The sequence below is a fragment of the Nematolebias whitei genome, chromosome 23, assembly GCF_014905685.2.
Source record: "Nematolebias whitei isolate Nwh7 chromosome 23, NemWhi1, whole genome shotgun sequence".
Classification (NCBI taxonomy): Eukaryota; Metazoa; Chordata; class Actinopteri; order Cyprinodontiformes; family Rivulidae; genus Nematolebias; species Nematolebias whitei.
The window spans coordinates 18,823,584-18,842,743 of record NC_056520.1 but is presented as its reverse complement, the minus strand read 5'-3'; the positions used below and the strand labels follow the sequence as shown (position 1 = coordinate 18,842,743).

At 40.0% G+C, this 19,160-nt stretch overlaps 1 protein-coding gene across 1 annotated transcript; it reads right to left on the bottom strand.

The window, feature by feature from the left end:
- Window positions 1-1,683: 1,683 nt before the first annotated feature.
- On the bottom strand, window positions 1,684-19,160 carry LOC119428963 (splicing factor U2AF 35 kDa subunit). Its single transcript, XM_037696680.1, has 8 exons — window positions 19,108-19,160; window positions 18,280-18,367; window positions 14,541-14,607; window positions 11,366-11,415; window positions 6,676-6,774; window positions 6,404-6,537; window positions 1,930-2,022; window positions 1,684-1,833 (listed from the first exon to the last, which is right to left on the bottom strand). Exons 1-8 carry the CDS (start codon window positions 19,149-19,151, stop codon window positions 1,731-1,733), a joined length of 678 nt encoding a protein of 225 aa, XP_037552608.1. The 5' UTR covers window positions 19,152-19,160; the 3' UTR covers window positions 1,684-1,730.

Here is a 19,160-nt window from a genome sequence, read left to right as displayed (position 1 = left end):
GAGGTAGTAAAAAATGCAAGCTTCATTCACAGTACTTTTCTCTCTGCCATGGAGCAAGAAAAAGGAGGGCCAGTCATAAACATGCAGACAAGCCCCCTGTGACAAATCTGCCCCATACCCCTTTTTCCCCCCATTCGTTCAAACTTTATTTATACAGGTTAATCCCATTGAGCCTCGGGGACTCATTTACGAGACCTGACTTTATTTAAATCTGAACAGTTCTGCCCCCTGCTATCTCGCTGATCTGCCGCAGCCATATGCCCCACAGCATTCTGAGGTCAGCAGACCAGATGCTTTTATTGGTTCCAGCTCAGGCACTCGTTTTAAATTCAGAGGTGACAGGGTGCAGGTCCAAAACTGTGGAATGAGTTACCACGTGTCAGGCAGGCTCCCCCTGTGTTTAAGTCTCATTTGAAAACACTTTCTGTATTCTGTGTTAATCTAGTTGTTATCTTTACCCATTTGAATCTATGCATTTGATCCTGTGTCCTTTGTTTAGTTTTTGTTGTACAGCGTTGGCCTCGTTGCTGTTAAGTGCTTTATAAAGTGGTATAGTAATAAGGTATTTAATTACCCTGAACCATCAGCACTTCTTTCAACCCCAAACAAGAACCAAAATAAAATAAATATATATAAAATAATGGCTTTAACGTAGCCAGAAATACAGATTTTACTCAAATTTGTCGTGGTAGCAGATAAGAATCTTCCAAATCACATATTCCATGCACTGATCATGTGAGCTATGTTAAAATTTAGCCTACAATCAACTTTGCGTTTAATTCAACTCTTAAGAAATCACTGGATGTTCTATAACTGGAGTCAGCCCAAAGGCTACCACAGTCAAGTATACATAAGAAAAACTTATTGTATAAGCACATCATTTTGGTTGTTTTATGACGTTTATGTTTAAAATATGAAGCTTCATATTCGGCATTATCATTTTGCATTTGTGTTGTTCGTCACTTTGCATCTCTTTGCAACCTGTTACATCACTTCATGTCTATTTTACAACTGGTCATCCTGCAGACCTACCGGTAAATTAGAACTAAACAAGAAACACTCAGGATTGGCTCATTAAACGTTGGTTAACAGACAAAGTAAAATTTGTTTAACCCATAAAGCATGATTAATCAAGCTGAAATAAAAATGACCAATATATTTGTCAATATTAACATTGCATGCAAATTAATTCATTAAAACGGCTTAAAGCATCGATGGTGCCTATCCAGCAGTTAACAAGCTTAACTGAATGACAGTGGTTCCCAACACTGGTCCCTGACGAACACCACCCTGTATGTTTTAGCCGTTTCCCTGCTTCAACACACCTGATTCAATACAGGTGTGTCAAAGCAGGGATACAGCTCAAACATGCCGGATGGTGTTCCTCAGGGTCCAGGGTTGGGACCACTGGATTATGCTTTTCTTTTATCAGAGAAATTAAAAATATTTTAAGAAACCAAACAGAGAACCAGTTTTGTCCAGCTGACCATATATTTTTTCGTACTATAAACATCTACCGACTCTTCAGTTCAGAGATATCCAAATTGTGCCAGTGCAGTTACAAATCTGTTTTATTGAGAAAGCGACAAAAACTTGTTAAAAAAAAAAAAAATGAAAAGAAATAAAAGAATAGTTCCAACAATTCACAAAAACAAAAAAACAAACAAAAAAAAACTGTTCACTGCTGTGAGTTAGGAAGGAGGGATTCAGTGGGTGGGTTTTGGCTTCTTTCAGAATCTTCCGGAGCGTTCTCGATCCCTTGACCTCCGCCTCTCGCGGTCACGCCGACGATCCTTGGAGCGGGAACGTCGTTCTCGGGAGCGAGAGCGGTTCCTGGTGACACAGACAGAGGCATTTTATTTTTCAAACTGAAAAGAGGTTTTTTTAAAGCGTTTTCACCCCATTAAAAAAATAAATAAATGTCTGTACTTTTTCTTGCGGCGACCGTAAAGCTCCCTTCGAAGCTCCCGTGAGATGGGTTTCAGATGCATGAAGTTGCAGAAGCCGCCTCGAGTGCACTCTCTGTAAGACAGCAGCAAACGAAGAGTTAAAATGACCGGCCTTTTATTACATGGAGCCCTGCCATAAAAAAGATGGCTAATAGTTAGCCAAAGTTGAGGATCATGTCACCCCACCAAGCCATTTCTTTATCTCCCTGCTGGCAGGGTATAGATGAACCAAAACGCATGAGGAAAAACACTGAAGGACACAAAGCTTATCTTTGTTTTTAAATAAACATGTAGTTTACACAGCACCACTGCAGCTGCTACCGCTTCAACGTTGAACACCACGTAGAGTTTTCTTAAGCTTTATCACATCAGTTTACTAACGTCAGGCAGGTTTTCTCTTTAAAGCTCCTCAAAAGTTTTAGTTTGAAGAAAGTTTCGCTCTCAGATCAGATAGTGATCCAGCCAAAGGTCAGCGGTGAACACACAAGCTTTGTTATGACTTGAATAGCTTCTGTGGAGACTTGCTTCCCGCCTTTTCACCCTGCAGCCAACACTGCATGCCTTTTTTTAGTGCAAACCAGACAAACAGCAGAAAACTGATCATCCATTACAATAAAGAGCACCGGGTAGAATCACAACTGATATATCAGTAGAGCCGCTATTTTAGGCTGATATAGACGTTTGGGGACCTATCGGGATCTGTGATAATTGTCCCATTATGTGCCAATATAAGCACTTCTAACTTTCACCCCCATAATGCTAAGAATGAGCTGTAATGTACAAAGTATCCAGCAGAGGGCGCACGAAGACTACTTTCACTATTAGCACAGCAGAAGCAGGGAGCAATACTGTGTAGCTTATTTTGCTGAACTGAGCACGGTAAGTTTAACTGAACTGATCTGTAAAATAAAAAAAATAATCAGCAATAATAAATTCTCTTCAATCCTACAACCCGCTTGTCGTTAGCTATGTGCCTCTCAAGTTAGCATGCTAACGTTTAGATAATCTAGCATAGGCTATTGCTATGTAAAACAATAAATCTAGCGTAGAGGTAAAATATATCAGTTTTAGTAACGTTATCTTTGTCGTCCTCAATGAAATGTGTTGTTTGTCTGAAACTTCTCTGTGGAAAAACAACATCGTAATTTCAGGACGATAAGCCGCTACTTTTTACACAAGCTTTGAACCCCGCGGCTTATGCAATGATGCGGCTAATGTATGGATTTTTGTTTTTTGACGAGCTAATGAGCTTCCTGCCACCAAAACATTTGGCCTCGTCACACCCCGGCGCTCACATAGCTGCCCGATATACATCTCTCCGGGGGGGGGGGGGGGGGGAGTCGTCTTCATGACTCAATGAGACTACCAGGTTAACAAAATAATCTGAATGATGAAATCACCAAAACGGTCACAGTGGACCAATGAAACGAGGTGTGGAGGAGAGAACACAGTATTCGCAGCCACTCGATTTCAGTGTGAATCGTGTACTAAAGTGACACTTGAAGCTCGGTGGCAAGAAATCGTTTCCCAAAACTGGCGGCATGCAAAGAGCACCTTCTGCTCCAGTCTGCCAGTGGATCCTGACAGAGGAACAGGTTTTTTTTTTTTATCCTCTGCAGGAGGAAGCTGAAGATAGCAATCAGTGACTTCCTGGTAGGCTACTGTATTTATTTATTTATTTATTTTAACCAGCCGTGGAACAGGCACTTTTAAGAAAAAAACAAACATTTACTGTACGTATTTGTGTACGGTATCGATCCGTATTTAGTCAAAAGTTTAAAAATCTTTCTGTGTAAATGTCTCACATTACAACATGGACACCCGCGGCTTATACACAAGTGTAAGCGGAGGACAGAAAATGTGAACGCACATTACAAAGACTGTTTTCATAACCAGTGTATGAAAGTGATAAAGCAGTGATTAGTCTTTGTACAGAAATAGTAGAGTGCTGTATGAATGGGTAAATGAGGGCACAGATTGTAAAGTGCTTTGAGTATCTTGATAAGATAGAAAAGCGCTATATAAATACAGACCATTTACCATTAAAACAGATTCAAAAGTAGCTTCATTTACCAGATTCATGGGTGGACAAAGCGAAAACATTTTCAGCTAGTACGTATATCAGTTATCTGCATTAGCCGTCCCTTCCCAATATCAGCGTCCGCGGTAGTCAAAACTTCCATATCGGTCGAGCTCTAGTTACTACAACTTACATGTAGCGTAAAGGTGATTAGACGTCTGGTAAAAAAAAAACATACAATGTCTTGATGGATGCGAGTTGCATCTATTTGAACGTCGTATATCACGTATGTCCCCTCCAGCATGAAAACAAGTCAGATTACTGATAATTTTGAGTTTCTACTTGTCCCTGAGGAGTTTGTCAGCCAGGATAAAAACACATTCAATCTACAACCCAAGGTCTTTTTAGTTACAAGTCTGGAGAACAAAGTGTACTGAACCTCGCCAGGAAGTGGGAAAAGTGCTGCTTATAAGTTGGTTGGACAGTCCAAGAGACGCGTATTGTGCCTCACGTTTTTTATTGTTCAAGCTTGAAGGTCAGAACCACTAACTATGTATGAACTGCATCACCAACACAACCACATCCGTTTATCCTCGATGTACGTTGGGTTTAAAGGGCATTCTTTTTCAATGTGTGTTAAGAGCAGAAGAGACAAAGATCAAGATAAAGAAGTAACACAACCATAACTATCCTTAAAGCAGTCCTTCTCAATAGTGGGGCGCGCCCCCATGTGGGGGCTCGGAGCAATGCCAGGAGGGGGCGCATGTGACCCCGGGGAACATTTTGTGGCAGGGAGTAGTTTATTTTTTTGCACCATTCTCATTTTGTGAGGGTGCGTTCGGCAACTGTTCGCTAAAACCCAGCAACTCTCGGGCTCACTGATAATAAAGTTATGAACAAATATGGCTGTCTTGTCGTTTGGGGAGCCATGCGTGAACCGTGTCGCTTCCCGCTGCTGCTGAGAAACTCAGCAGGTGACGCTTGTCAGTCACCCACAACACGCATGCGACAGAGTATAAACTCAAAGCGAGAGCGTTACCCTCCTCTCCTCCTCTATCACCATTTTTTTTGTTTCGTTTTTTAGTTTGTCAAAGCACAATTTGTGCGTGTGTGGTTTTTTTTTATTATACAAAAGTAATGTTTAATAAATGTTAGGACTCTGTTCTTTGCTAATAAATCCTCCGCTCTGGACGCATTTCAGCCACAGCGCGCAGCAACAGAGTATAAACTCAAAGAGAGAGCGACACCTGCCCCTTCTTCTTTCACGTTGACAACTTGTTTGAGTTTTATCAATTGTCAAAGCACAATTCTGATGCTTTTCTTGTTGTAAAAACAGATGTTTAACAAATGTTAGGACTCTGTTCTTTGCTAACAAAATATATTTTATGTCATTAAACAAGTTGTCAGGTTCTTCTCTTGTGAGTGCGTTCCCCTGGACCCCCCCAACCCGCTCGCTCTTGCGCTCTTGCGCTCTTTGCGTCTTCTCTGCTGTTGCTGCTGTGAAGACCAAGTCCAGGTCCAGCTAAACACTGAGCAGGAGCCGAGAGCTGCAGGATCATGTTTCAAACTCCACTTCAAACAGCTGTGCACTGTAAAACGTGCTCATTGTAGCCATTAATCCTGACGTCCTCATTTTGAGTTAAAAAAAATCAGCACAAATTGTTTTATTCGTTTTTGTTTTGTAGGTCAAAGTGTTTTACGTAACACTCCTGACTTAAAATGTTGCTGATCGATTTGAATTTATTATATTTATTGATTGTATTTCATTTGATTGTTCAGTATCAAATGGTCAAAAATGTTTACAGTTTAAATAATAGATTTTTTTCAGGCAAATTGATGCACTTTAAGTCTTTTTCTGTTACAGACTATAAAACAATATTAATAATCTTTGTTGTAAGTTGATCTATATTTCTTTCTTTTTTAATGTAATGTTAATAAGGACACAATGTTATGCAGAGGTGTACTTATAACAATTTTATAGACAAATGATACTTTTTACAGTCGCGGCGGAGAGTTGGGGTGCGCAAAATGTTTACTTCTTTCTGTGGGGGGGCATAACAGAAAATAATTGAGAAGCACTGCCTTAAACTAACATGCTCCATCCATGCGTCTCAAAACTGAGATTTAATTATTTTTAACTTTTTTCTAGATGTAGATTTCAAAGGGTTTGCTCCACCACTTTTCTGTTCAGTTAAATAGCCGACGTGCAGCAAATGGTTATTTAACTGGGGAACGGTCAACTCAGAATCAATGTGTTGAAACTTTCACAGCAGACGAGAAAATCAGGAGTTTCTTGAGTTCATGGATACTCTTTTTTTTTAAATTCACTCATTTGACCAACAAGCGAACTGAAGCTGTACTTTAAACCACATTAACCAGACAATTTTAGTGTCATCAAGAGTCTGATACGGGTGGTTTTCTTGCTGCTACGTACCCCATTTCATACTGGCGACAGCAGGCCTCTCTGAAGTCAGTAACAGGGGAGAGCTCTGCGTTGATGGGTTGGCCGTTGAACCAGCGGTTGTTCAGGTCCAAAACTGCTTTCTCTGCGTCCTCTTCACGGCGAAACTACAAAAAGAACAGTTTGTAAACGACAGCTGTCATGATACAACTGTCCAAAAAAAAAAAAAAAAACTGTTTTGGCATCACCATAGTTTAGCACGCAATTTTTTTCCCCTCTCTAAAATAGCCAGACAATTTACCCACCTTTACATAGACATTGCCGACAAGATGGTCGCCTAAGTTGTCACACACGTTCATCTCCTCCACCTCTCCGTACTTCTCCTCCATCTCTGTGAAAACTTCCTGAACAGAGAATAAGAGCGGGGAAAAAAAAGAAGACAATTACTCTTTAAGTTTTAAAGCATTTACAGATATTTAAACTTCGTTTTTACAAACCGGATTCCTAAAAAGTTGGGACACTAAACAAATTGTGAATAAAAACTGAATGCAATGATGTGGAGATGGCAAATGTAAATATTTTATTCGTAATATAACATAGATGACAGATCAAAAGTTTAATCTGAGTAAATGTAACATTTGAAAGGAAAAATATGTTGATTCAAAATTTCACAGTGTCAACAAATCCCCAAAAAGTTGGGACAAGTAGCAATAAGTGGCTGGAAAAAGGAAACTGAGCATATAAGGAAAAGCTGGAAGACCAATTAACACTAATTAGGTCAATTGACAACATGATTGGGTATAAAAAGAGCTTCTCAGAGTGTCAGTGTCTCTCAGAAGCCAAGATGGTAAGAGGATCACCAATTCCACCATTGTTGCGCAGAAAGATAGTGCAGCAATACCAGAATGGTGTTACCCAGCGTAAAATAGCAAAGACTTTTAAGTTATCATCATCAACCGTGCATAACATCATCAAAAGATTCAGAGAATCTGGAACAATCGCTGTGTGTAAGGGTCAAGACCGTAAAACTTTACTGGATGCTCATGATCTCAGGGCCCTTAAACGTCACTGCACCTCAAACAGGAATGCCACTGTCAAGGAAATAACAGAATGGGCTCAGGAATACTTCCAGAAAGCATTGTCAGTGAACACAATCCACCGTGCCATCCGCCGTTGCCAGCTGAAACTCTACAGTGCAAAGAGGAAGCCATTTCTAAGCAAGCTCCACAAGCTCAGATGTTTGCACTGGGCCAGGGGTCATTTAAAATAGAGTGTGGCAAAATGGAAGACTGTTCTGTGGTCAGATGAGTCACGATTTGAAGTTCTTTATGGAACACTGGGACGCCATGTCATCCGGACCAGAGAGGACAAGGATAGCCCAAGTTGTTATCAACACTCCGTTCAGAAGCCTGCATCACTGATGGTATGGGGTTGCATGAGCGCTTGTGGCATGGGCAGCTTGCATGTCTGGAAAGGCACCATTAATGCAGAGAACTATGTTCAGGTTCTAGAACAACATATACTCCCATCTAGACGTCATCTCTTTCAGGGAAGACCCTGCATTTTTCAACACGATAATGCCAGACCACATTCTGCAGCAATCACAACATCATGGCTACGTAGGAGAAGGATCCGGGTACTGAAATGGCCAGCCTGCAGTCCAGATCTTTCACCTATAGAGAACATTTGGCGCATCATAAAGAGGAAGGTGCGACAAAGAAGGCCCAAGACGATTGAACAGTTAGAGGCCTGTATTAGACATGAATGGGAGAGCATTCCTATTTCTAAACTTGAGAAACTGGTCTCCTCTGTCCCCAGACGTCTGTTGAGTGTTGTAAGAAGAAGGGGGGATGCCACACAGTGGTAAAAATGGACTTGTCCCAACTTTTTTGGGATTTGTTGACGCCATGAAATTTGGAAACAACAGATTTTTCCCTTAAAATGATACATTCTCTCAGTTTAAACTTTTGATCTGTGATTTGTGTTTTATTCTGAATAAAATATTAGATGTTGGCACCTCCACATCATTGCATTCAGTTTTTATTCACAATTTGTTTAGTGTCCCAACTTTTTTGGAATCCGGTTTGTACTTGTTAGACACTAAACTCTTGTTCTTTTTTCCCAAAATTATCAAGAACTTTTTTATTTGTTTCAGACAAACATATGATTTGAGACTTAAATTTCCCATTAGAAAGAAAGTTACAGCTGTTGGACAAATATTGGCTTCTAACCAGTATAGTGTTTTTCTTACTAATACTATGATACTGGGGGGTCGAAAACTGTCCATTTTGATGTAGTGCAGAGCGCAACACAAATGCACTAGCAAAGATGCTACTGATGTACCACTCTGCTACCCCCACCACATGTAATACCCCACTCCCCGATAAAAACCGGCAGCAATGTAGCACTAAGCTAGCAGGCGGGCAACACAGATGTGACATTGCACAAGCAAAGCGACCTGTCTAGCGTGCACAGGAGGACTTTAACAAGAATTGTTAAACAAGAATTGAACAAGATTAACACTTAAAAACAATTATTTGTTTGATCAAAATTACAGTAAAGGTGTGTCTCAGCTGAACTTTTCCTTAATAAATGCACTTTAACAGTCAAATCAGCTGCGATTCAAAAGTATTCGCTGCCTCGGTGCTCCGGGAGCGTGCAGTTGGACGAAATCAGGAAGGAGGAACACTGTGCATTTCTTCAAAATTTAAAAAGATAAGCACCTAAAATAATTATTTGTTTGCTTGACATTATAGTAAAGGTGTCTCAGTTGAACTTTTATTTAATAAATGAACCTCAATGGTCAAATTAGCTTCATTTTGCCAGGGCGGCGAAGTGAAATGAAGCTGATTTGACGGTTGCTCCAGGCATGATCCCGGAGCTGGATGACAGTGGCAGGCTATGGCAAGCCGATTGTGTCATTAATAGCCACTTTTATCTATTACTTGATACAACAGCATAACACATTACTCGAGTGCCATCTTGTGGCTGAAATGGTAGTGTTCAATATTTTCAATATCAGAATGAATGAAAAAGGTCATATCTCAGCCAAAAATTGGTTTATAAATATCGGGAAAAAATCCATAAATACATCGCTTCGGTGTAAAAGTTGCAGAGCATTTAAATTATGCAAAAACCTTGACTTATAGGCTGAAAAATACGGTATATACAGTGAGGAAAATAAGTATTTGAACACCCTGCGATTGCAAGTTCTTCCACTTAGAAATCATGGAGGGGTCTGAAATTTTTGGCTTAGGTGCATGTCCACTGTGAGAGACAATCTAAAAAAAAAAAAAATTTTTTAAATCCGGAAATCACAATTTATGATTTTTAAAATTATTTATTTGTGTGTTACTGCTGCAAATAAGTATTTGAACACCTGTGAAAATCAATGTTAATATTTGGTGCAGTAGCCTTTGTTTGCAGTTACAGAGGTCAAAGGTTTCATGTAGTTTTTCCCCAGGTTCACTGCAGCAGAGATTTTGGCCCATTCCTCCACAGATCTTCTCTAGATCAGCCAGGTTTCTGGGCTGTCAATGAGAAACACTGCGTTTGAGCTCCCTCCAAAGATTTTCTTTAGGGTTTAGGTCTGGAGACTGGCTAGGCCACTCCAGAACCTTGATATGCTTCTTACGGAGCCACTCCTTGGTTCTCCTGGCTGTGTGCTTCGGGTCATTGTCTTGTTGGAAGACCCAGCCTCGACCCATCTTCAATGCTCAGAGGGAAGGAGGGTGTTCTTCAAAATCTCACAGTACATGGCCCCGGTCATCCTCTCCTTAATACAGCGCAGTCGTCCTGTCCCATGTGCAGAAAAACACCCCCAAAGCATGATGCTTTCACCCCCATGCTTCACAGTAGTGATGGTGTTTTTGGGATGGTACTCATCATCCTTCGTCTTTCAAACACGGCGAGTGGAATTAAAACCAAAAAGTTCTATTTTGGTCTCATCTGACCACAGAACTTTCTCCCATGACTCCTCTGGATCATCCAAATGGTCATGGTCAAACTTAAGACGGGCCTGGACGTGCGCTGATTTAAGCAGGGGAACCCTCCGTGCCATAAGTGATTTTAAACCATGACGTCTTAGTGTATTACCCACAGTAACCATGGAAACAGTGGTGCCAGCTCTCTTCAGGTCGTTGACCAGCTCCTCCCGTGTGGTTCTGGGCTGGTTCCTCATCTTTCTTAGGATCATTGATACGCCACGAGGTGAGATCTTGCATGGAGTCCCAGTCCGAGGGAGATTGACAGTCAAGTTTAGCTTCTTCCATTTTCTAATAATTGCTCCAACAGTTGATCTTTTTTCACCAAGCTGCTAGACAATTGCCCTGTAGCTCTTTCCAGCCTTGTGGAAGTCTACAATGTTGTCTCTGGTGTCTTTGGACAGCTCTTTGGTCTTAGCCATGATAGTAGTTGGAGTCTTACTGACTGTGTGGGGTGGACAGGTGTCTTTATGCAGCTAACAACCTCAAACAGGTGCTTCTAATTTAGAATAAGAAGTGGAGGGGGGCTTTTTAGAGGCGGACTAACGGGTCTTTGAGGACCAGAATTGTTGCTGATTGACAGGTGTTCAAATACTTATTTGCAGCAGTGTAACACAAATAAATTATTTTAAAAATCATTTGTGATTTCTGGAATTTTTTTTTTTAGATTATGTCTCGCACAGTGGACATGCACCTAAGATGAAAATTTCAGACCCCTCCATGATTTCTAAGTGGGAGAACTTGCAAAGTCGCAGCGTGTTCAGATACTTATTTTCCTCACTCTATATGCATTATAATATATAATATAATAATACGACGAGTGCCTCGCCAAGGGAGCTGATCTAGAGGAAACACTGCACTTGATGCATCCGCACGACCTGGACACTTTTCTAGCACCAGCATGCAGCCACTTTTGCCTTTTTCAGCTGCAAAAGGCAGATGAGGCAGACGCGACGTCACACCGTCCCGTATCTGTGACAACGAGGAGAATCGAGCACAAAAGGTCACTCACCTCGAAGAACTCGTCGTAATGTTCCTGCATTTCCACATCACTGACTGCGCCTGCAAAACGCCAGCGAGAGACAGTCAAGGACGAGCTGGTTAGGAGCTTTCAAACAACAGTAAGAACGTAAGATGTTGCTGTAATGGTTGCTGCCCGGAAACGTTTTAATGTAGATTTGAAACTAAAACTCACAGAAGCAAAGAGTCAAAATCAGGTTTGAGGTGTTTATGCTTTAAAACAAATTTTGCAAATGTCTGATTTTCTTTGCAAAACTGTGAACTGTACAAGGCCAGAAGGGTCATGCAAAAACAGCATGAGGCCGTTAACACTAACAAGGGAATCCTGTGCTGATTTGGACAGCTCATGTTTCTACGCTGAACCAGATTTACTCAGGCTGGTGTAACAAAATGAATCGGGTGCAGTCGGTGCTGGAGGGTCCTGCAGATAAAGATAGAACTTACAGTGTAAACCATCAGCAGACTGGGCAGTTTGGAAGGTTATGAAGGTAAATGTTCAAGAGGGAAATGGTCTGAAATACAAAACACAAGCTTCTGTGATAAAAATCAAACCAAATACAGCTGAGCTGGGGAGGGAAAAACGTTATTAGATATTTGCCGTTTGTAAATTGCGTCGAGTATTTGAGAGGCGAAAACGCAATATAAGATTATTTCTCATTGTTGGAGTAGAAATAGAACACCCCATTGTTTGGATGTTAAGCTACCGTTGTAAACTTTCTGAAGTACTTTTGATTCTTAGAGCTGGTGTGGGCAACAGTTTGCTCTCTACGGGGCCGTTTTGGTGCCGCTAAAGTTGTGTTCGTGTCAGACAATTTAACTAAAACTTGGACAAAGCGAGTTGAAACAATGATTATATGGTAACAATAAAACACCACTTTTGTTCACTTCAGCAAAAAGTTTAATAGTCAAATAACAATTGTAGCTTTTGTCAAATTTGAGGAAATTGTCACAGCGTCCAAAGAAAATAAATTCACTGATTTTCAAATCTCATCTCAGATCCATTAATACACCTACCTGCATGAGGGAGTCTACTAACCTGGGCTCAGCATACAGGTGCTGGTCATAAAATTAGAATATCATGAAAAATTGTATTTATTTCAGTAATTCCATTCAAAAAGTGAAACTTGTATATTATTTTCATTCATTACACACAGACTGATACATTTCAAATGTTTGTTTTTGAATGTTGATGATGATCATAACAGACAACTAATGAAAACGCCAAATTCAGTATCTCAGAAAATAAGACTATTGTGAAAATGTTCAGTATTGAAGACACCTGGTGCCACACTCTAATCAGCTGTTCTGTTGGCTACACAATCATGGGGAAGACTTCTGACTTGACAGTTGTCCAAAAGACGACCATTGACACCTTGCACAAGGAGGACAAGACACAAAAGGTCATTGCTAAAGAGGCTGGCTGTTCACAGAGCTCTGTGTCCAAGCACATTAATAGAGAGGTGAAGAGAAGGAAACAATATGGTAGAAAAAAAAGTGTACAAGCAATAGGGATAACCGCACCCTGGAGAGGACTGTGAAACAAAACTCATTCCAAAATGTGGGGGAGATTCACAACTGGACTGCAGCTGGAGCCAGTGCTTCAAGAACCACCATGCACAGACGTATGCAAGACATGGGTTTCAGCTGTTGCGTTCCTTGTGTCAAGCCAATCTTGAACAAGAGACAAGCATCAAAAGCGTCTCACCTGAGACTGCTGCTGAGTGGTCCAAAGTTATGTTCTTTGATGAAAGTAAATGTTGCACTTCCTTTAGAAATCAAGGTCCCAGAGTCTGGAGGAAGAGAGGAGAGGCAAAGAATCTATGTTGTTTGAGGTCCAGTGTCAAGTTTTCACAGTCAGTGTTGGTTTGGGGTGCATGTCATCTGCTGGTGTTAGTCCCCTGTGTATTCTCTGAGGTCCAAAGTCAACGCTGCCGAGTATCAGGAAGTTTTAGAGCATTTCATGCTTCCTGCTGCTGACCAACTTTATGGAGATGCAGATTTCATTTTCCAACAGGACTTGGCACCTGCACACAGTCCCAAAGCTACCAGTACCTGCTTTAAAGACAATGGTATCCCTGTTCTTAATTGGCCAAAAAACTCAACTGACCTTAACCCCAGAGAAAATCCATGAGGTATTATGAAGAGGAAGATGTGATACACCAGACCCAACAATTCAGAAGAGCTGAAGGCCACTATCAGAGCAACCTGGGCTCTCATAACACCTGAGCAGTGACACAGACTGATCGACTCCATGTCACGCTGCATTGCTGCACTAATCCAGGAAAAAGGAGCCCCAACTAAGTATTGAGTGTTATACATGCTCATACTTTCATGTTCATACTTTTCAGTCGGCCAACATTTCTAAAAATCTTTTTTTTTTTAATTGGTCTTAAGTAATATTCTAATTTTTTGAGATACTGAATTTGTGGTTTTCATTAGTTCTCAGTTATAATCATCAACATTTTTTCATTCATTCAACCTTTATTTAGACAGGTAAATCCCATTGAGCCTCGAGGACTCATTTATAAGAGAGATCTGATTTCAACAAAGAATGATGACAACAATGGACAACAACGACAACAATAGACAGTTATAAAAAGGCATACAGATTTTTTATTTTTTTAAAATAAGATGGCAAAAAAAGTAACAAAAAACAGCTAGATTCTAAGGCGAATGTAGAAAACTAAAAACAGGAACATGTCTGCGTTGGTCCTTGTCAGGAGTCCCAACAGATTTTTAAAGCCACTTAGAGAGGTCAAGGTCGAGAGCTTCCTTAAAAGAAACATTAAAAGAAATAAACATTTGAAATATGTCATTCTGTGTGTAATGAGTGAATAGAATATATACGTTTCACTTTTTGAATGGAATTACTGAAATAAATCAACTTTGTCATGATATTCTAATTTTACGAGCAGCACCTGTATTTACAGTACACACCCCCACCTTGTGTTTCTAAGTATTCCCAGCTTATCTTCTGGAAATCGTGTTTGCTTTGGCATTCTCTTTCAACACTTGCTTTCTGCACTGTGAGTCACATTAAGGCTCAGCTTATAGCAAATGTTTGCGGTTTTTAGGTATTAAATTGTAAAAAATAAATAAATAAATAAATAAACAAAACATCAGGACCTCTAAACAGTTCTGATTAAAAAAATACTTGTTCAACTTACAGCGAGAAGCGTCAGCCGTCTGAGCACTGTTCTGTGGATTGCGGTAGATGTTCTGTATCAAGATGGTCTGCAGGACACAAACACACATCCGGTCAAACAGGACGGATGACTTCTGTTTAACAGCAATATTATTGACCTTTTTATTTTAACTGTTGACAAAGACTAGTGAAGGCATGACACGCCACTTTTTCATTCGTTTAATCTTTATACAGGTTAGTCTCACTGAGCCACGAGGACTCATTTACAAGAGACACCTGATTTTAACAAAGAACACCAATGAGGCACAGACAACAATAGACAATCATCTAAAAGCATATCAAATTAAAAGTAAATAGAAGACAAAAAATAAATAAAAACAAAACAAAGCTACATGATAAAGCAATGTAAAATACTAAAAACAGGAACGTCTGCATTGGTTTTTGCCTTGAACTTAGCAATAGTTTAAAATCCCTTAGAGAAGTCAAGAGCTTTAGATCTTTTTGCAAAGTGTTCCAGGAAACAGGAGCGGAGTAAAAACAGGCCTTGTTGCCAAATTCGGTCCTCACTGAGGGAACACCGCAAGTAATAATGTACTGAGAGTGAACACTGTAGCTGCATTGATGGAGTGACATGTAGGAGATGTATGAAGGCAACAAACCAAGAAGTGATTTAAAGATGAAAATGTACGAGTCTGTGTGAAGTTAATGTCCAGTTAACCTGTGAATACAGGGTGCAGTGATGGGTATGGTGGTTACAGCCAGTTGTGAATCTTAATGCACCGTGACAGCTACAAGGTGTTTCCTAGCATTCAGAGTTAGACACGATTTATTTCTGAAAAAGAAACCCAGTTTAAAGTTCAGTTCCTTTACCAAGTTTTCTACATGAGTCTTAAAAAGATGCGAATCGACCAAGACTCCCAAGTATTTATAAGAATCGACAAACTCAATAGGGACACCGTTTGAAGATAAAATCAAGGACAGGACTGCTGTTACATACCTCCTGCAAAACAATAAACAGCTGTGTGTCGGCATAGAAATGTAGGGATGCATCAGGAATGAACTGACCTACTTTATTTATGTAGATTGTGAAGAGGGTGGGTCTTAAGACTGAACCTTGTGGTACACCGTTGTTAACAGATAACTGGAAAACGTACCATTACGGTGCCACAATGCTAGTTGCGTAACGGTACATGTGGGTGTATTGAACCGTTTCGGTTATTTTTTCACTCATTAAATTTTATTAACGAGAGATTAGGCGCCGCGGAACTAAAGTTCCTATGCGTGTTTCAGCACGGCGCTATTATCTTGCAGCACGCGTAGCATTAGCAGCCTAGCATCTCGTTGTGGTCTCCTGTTTGGGAACGTTATGGCTTTCTTGTTAAAAGACAAGTGAACAAATCCAAAGCTGTGTGTCGACGTTGTTTCACGGAGATTGGATCTGCAGCAGCAACACGTCTAACTTGTTAACGCGCTTGAAACGACATCATCCGAATCATGAACGTAGCTTTGTGCAAACACCGATAACAGCAGCATTTAAAACAACCTTCATCAGATAATTCAGATCGGTCCAAAGCAATAACACAAGCTGTAGGAGCTTTTAAAGCTCTGGATCTACGTCCGAATGTTGTTGATGGGCTGGTTTTTAAGCCTCATTATCTACGACATCCCATCACATCAACACTTCAGTCAAAAAGTCGTAGCAGCACTTTATGAAAAAGCTAAAACTGATCGTCAACAAGCCCGACCCCAGATTTAAAGCCCTGATGATGATCGAGAGATTCAACCACCTCATATGATGACCGTGCAAGAAGAGATATTGTTATTGTATTATTGCGATCTAATTAACTTTTTTTTATTTAAAATTATAATCTTGTTAACTCATTTTTCTTTATTGTTTGCAGTCTGAGGATGTCAATGAAGATAACAGCTGAGTCTTTTTCAGCCACCAGTTCACCTCCAGCTAAGAAGTCTGTAATGACTGAACTTGTTGACTTGGCATATTTTCAAATAAACATTTTTAAGTCTTTATTTTGGCCTTTTTTGTACCGAAAATTAACCAAGCCTTCTTTGAAACTGAACCCAACCAAAATGTGATTTTAGCGTACCATTACACCCCTACTAGTTGCACCCCCCCCCCCCCAAAAAAAAGAGGAAAACGGAACAGTAAAAAACTGTGATCAAAGATAAATGTACACCTATTACAACTTGTGAGTATTTGTGTGGTTTATTTCTTTCGACCTATACAGTAATGCATAAAGAACAAACTGACATTTTGGATCGTTTTACTGTAGACGTGTTGCTGCATTATAGATTTGCTGACGTGCAGTTTCAGCCAGGATAAGGTTAAAATGCCATGACAACGCATAGGAACTAAAATGCGATGGGAAGAAAATAAAAGTTCATATCCCCTGCCACCTTTAATTCTAGAGTTGAACTAAAACCATCTCATGATGAAGAATTACAGAATTCGTTTTGGCCAAACTTAAAAATGACGTCCTGCACAATCTGATCCTGTACTGTGAGATTTTGCAAGACGTGATTGAGGACGTGTTGTCGATGACTCTCAGCTACTACCAAACAAAGTGAACTCTGCAAGGCGGACAGTGTTATAGTAATTTTGGTGTTGGTAAGGCTGATTAGCTGTGGTGGCCATCTTGAAACAAAGTGAGTCCAAAAGTTAATCACATGTACAACTATCGGTAACTATCTGTACTTTTAAGGCCAATGCTGGACTTTCTGGGAATCAATATGTGAGGTGTTTGCTGGCGCATAAATAATGTATTAAAAAAAATCCAATACAACAAAAAGTCACTTTAAGGAAAAATTCAAAGAGGAGATATATGGATACAGTTAGAGAGGACATGGAGGTAGATGGAGTGAGGACAGAGGATGCAGAGGACAGAGTGAGATGGAGGAGGATGACTCGCTGTGGAGACCCCTGAAGGACAACTAGAAACAACTCTTATTGTAAACAAAACATCATTTTATTGACATTTTCTTGTGGATTATTAGTTGCTGTACATGTACACTATACCTCCATCTAAAAAAGTTAAGTCTGGTCCTCTGGACATTCAAAAAAACAAACAAAGCCAAACAACAAAAAAATGTAGAAACGTTTCATCTCTCATCCGAGAAACTTCCTCAGTCTGAGGTGCCGTATTCAGCTCAGTCTCTTAAATAGCACCTTCTCAGAGTGGATCAACCAGTTTGCTGCTGACAACCAAAACCAGCTGCTCACATGCTCAAGAAGGACCATCAGCCTAACAATGGATCATTAGCACACTGATGGCTGTTTACTATTCACAGGGGGCTGAGTGATACTAGCAATCACAGCATTGTAATGCAATGTAATGTAACAATTTATAAGACTGAGCTGAATACAGCACCTCAGACTGAGGAAGTCTTTCGGATGAAAGACGAAACGTTTCTACATTTTTGTTTTTTGAATGTCCAGAGGACCAGATTTAACTTTTTTTTTTTAGATTTTTCTACCTGGATTATTGAGCATGCATCAGGATACTATACCTCCATGTTTGTGTTGTGAAAATTTTACATCTTCGAGTACAACACCACATTAAACAAATCTCAGATTTGCACTGATTTTAACGACTTGACCATGTGAAAATCCAAATAAAACCAAAAAAATAACACCCCTGTATGTATCTGGGCGTACCTTGAATCAGTAAGGGTACAAAAGATGTCACTTGCTGCTCAGAAATCAGATAGTGAGCTTAGACAATAAAAGACGAGGAGAAACTCACCTGGCTGAAGGTTGGTTTGTTGTGCAATCTCGAGCAGCGGTCTCCATGTCTGCACGCTCCAATTTTGAAATAAAAGGAACAATTAACCCTGGAAAAGGACAAAACACTGTTATCACAAGCACACAATCTTTTTATTCTGCTCCAATATGTATTGCACTTGATAATGATTCAATAAGTTGAAAATTTTGTTGACACTAAAATAACCTAAAAAAAAAAAAATGCAATTTCCATGTGGTATCAAAATATGTAAACTGGGGAATTTGGACGATTATAGTAATCTTATAGCTTTACAAACATGACAAGGCATGCAGGTTAGCAAAATGACAGCTCCAAACAAGTGCTTGAACCTAAAATTCTGAGCTAACATTGTTTCAGTGTTTTCAAAATGCGTTAAACATCATAAAAACACAACGCAATGCAAATAAATTATCTATAAGCAGCTTTGAAGCAGAATGAGTGAAAGCATGCTAACAAGCTGCACAGGCTAAGCGTTAAGTGGCTTTATTATCCTGAAATGTACTCTTAAAATGAGGGGAGAAAAGGTACAGCAGAAATTTTTTTAAAGATAACGAAAGCAAGAGTTTATAAATATTTTGGCGCAAACAGCACAATGTGGCTTCAGGTGGTAGGAAGACCCGTGAGTTTCATTCAATGTGGTAGCTAACACAGCTAGCTTCCCTTCGCTAACTTAAAGCATGATTTGGACCTTCAGCAGAGCAAAGAGAACAAACTAACCTCAGCTGGTGGTAAATAAAAGCAGCTACAAATAAACTGAACACGAAAGCCCCATGTGAAGCGGTAAGTTCGGAAAAAAATAATTAAACTTACTTGTCTTTCTCTGTGCCGAAAATGGATGCCAGATACTCCGCCATTATCGCCCC

Coding starts and splice junctions, on each gene's coding strand:
- LOC119428963 (XM_037696680.1), bottom strand. CDS start 19,151: ATGGCGGAGTATCTGGCATCCATTTTCGGCACAGAGAAAGACAA. Junction 14,608..18,279: donor ACAAACCAACCTTCAGCCAG/GTGAGTTTCTCC, acceptor TGTGTCCTGCAG/ACCATCTTGATACAGAACAT. Junction 2,023..6,403: donor TGTCGCCAGTATGAAATGGG/GTACGTAGCAGC, acceptor GCTGTCTTACAG/AGAGTGCACTCGAGGCGGCT.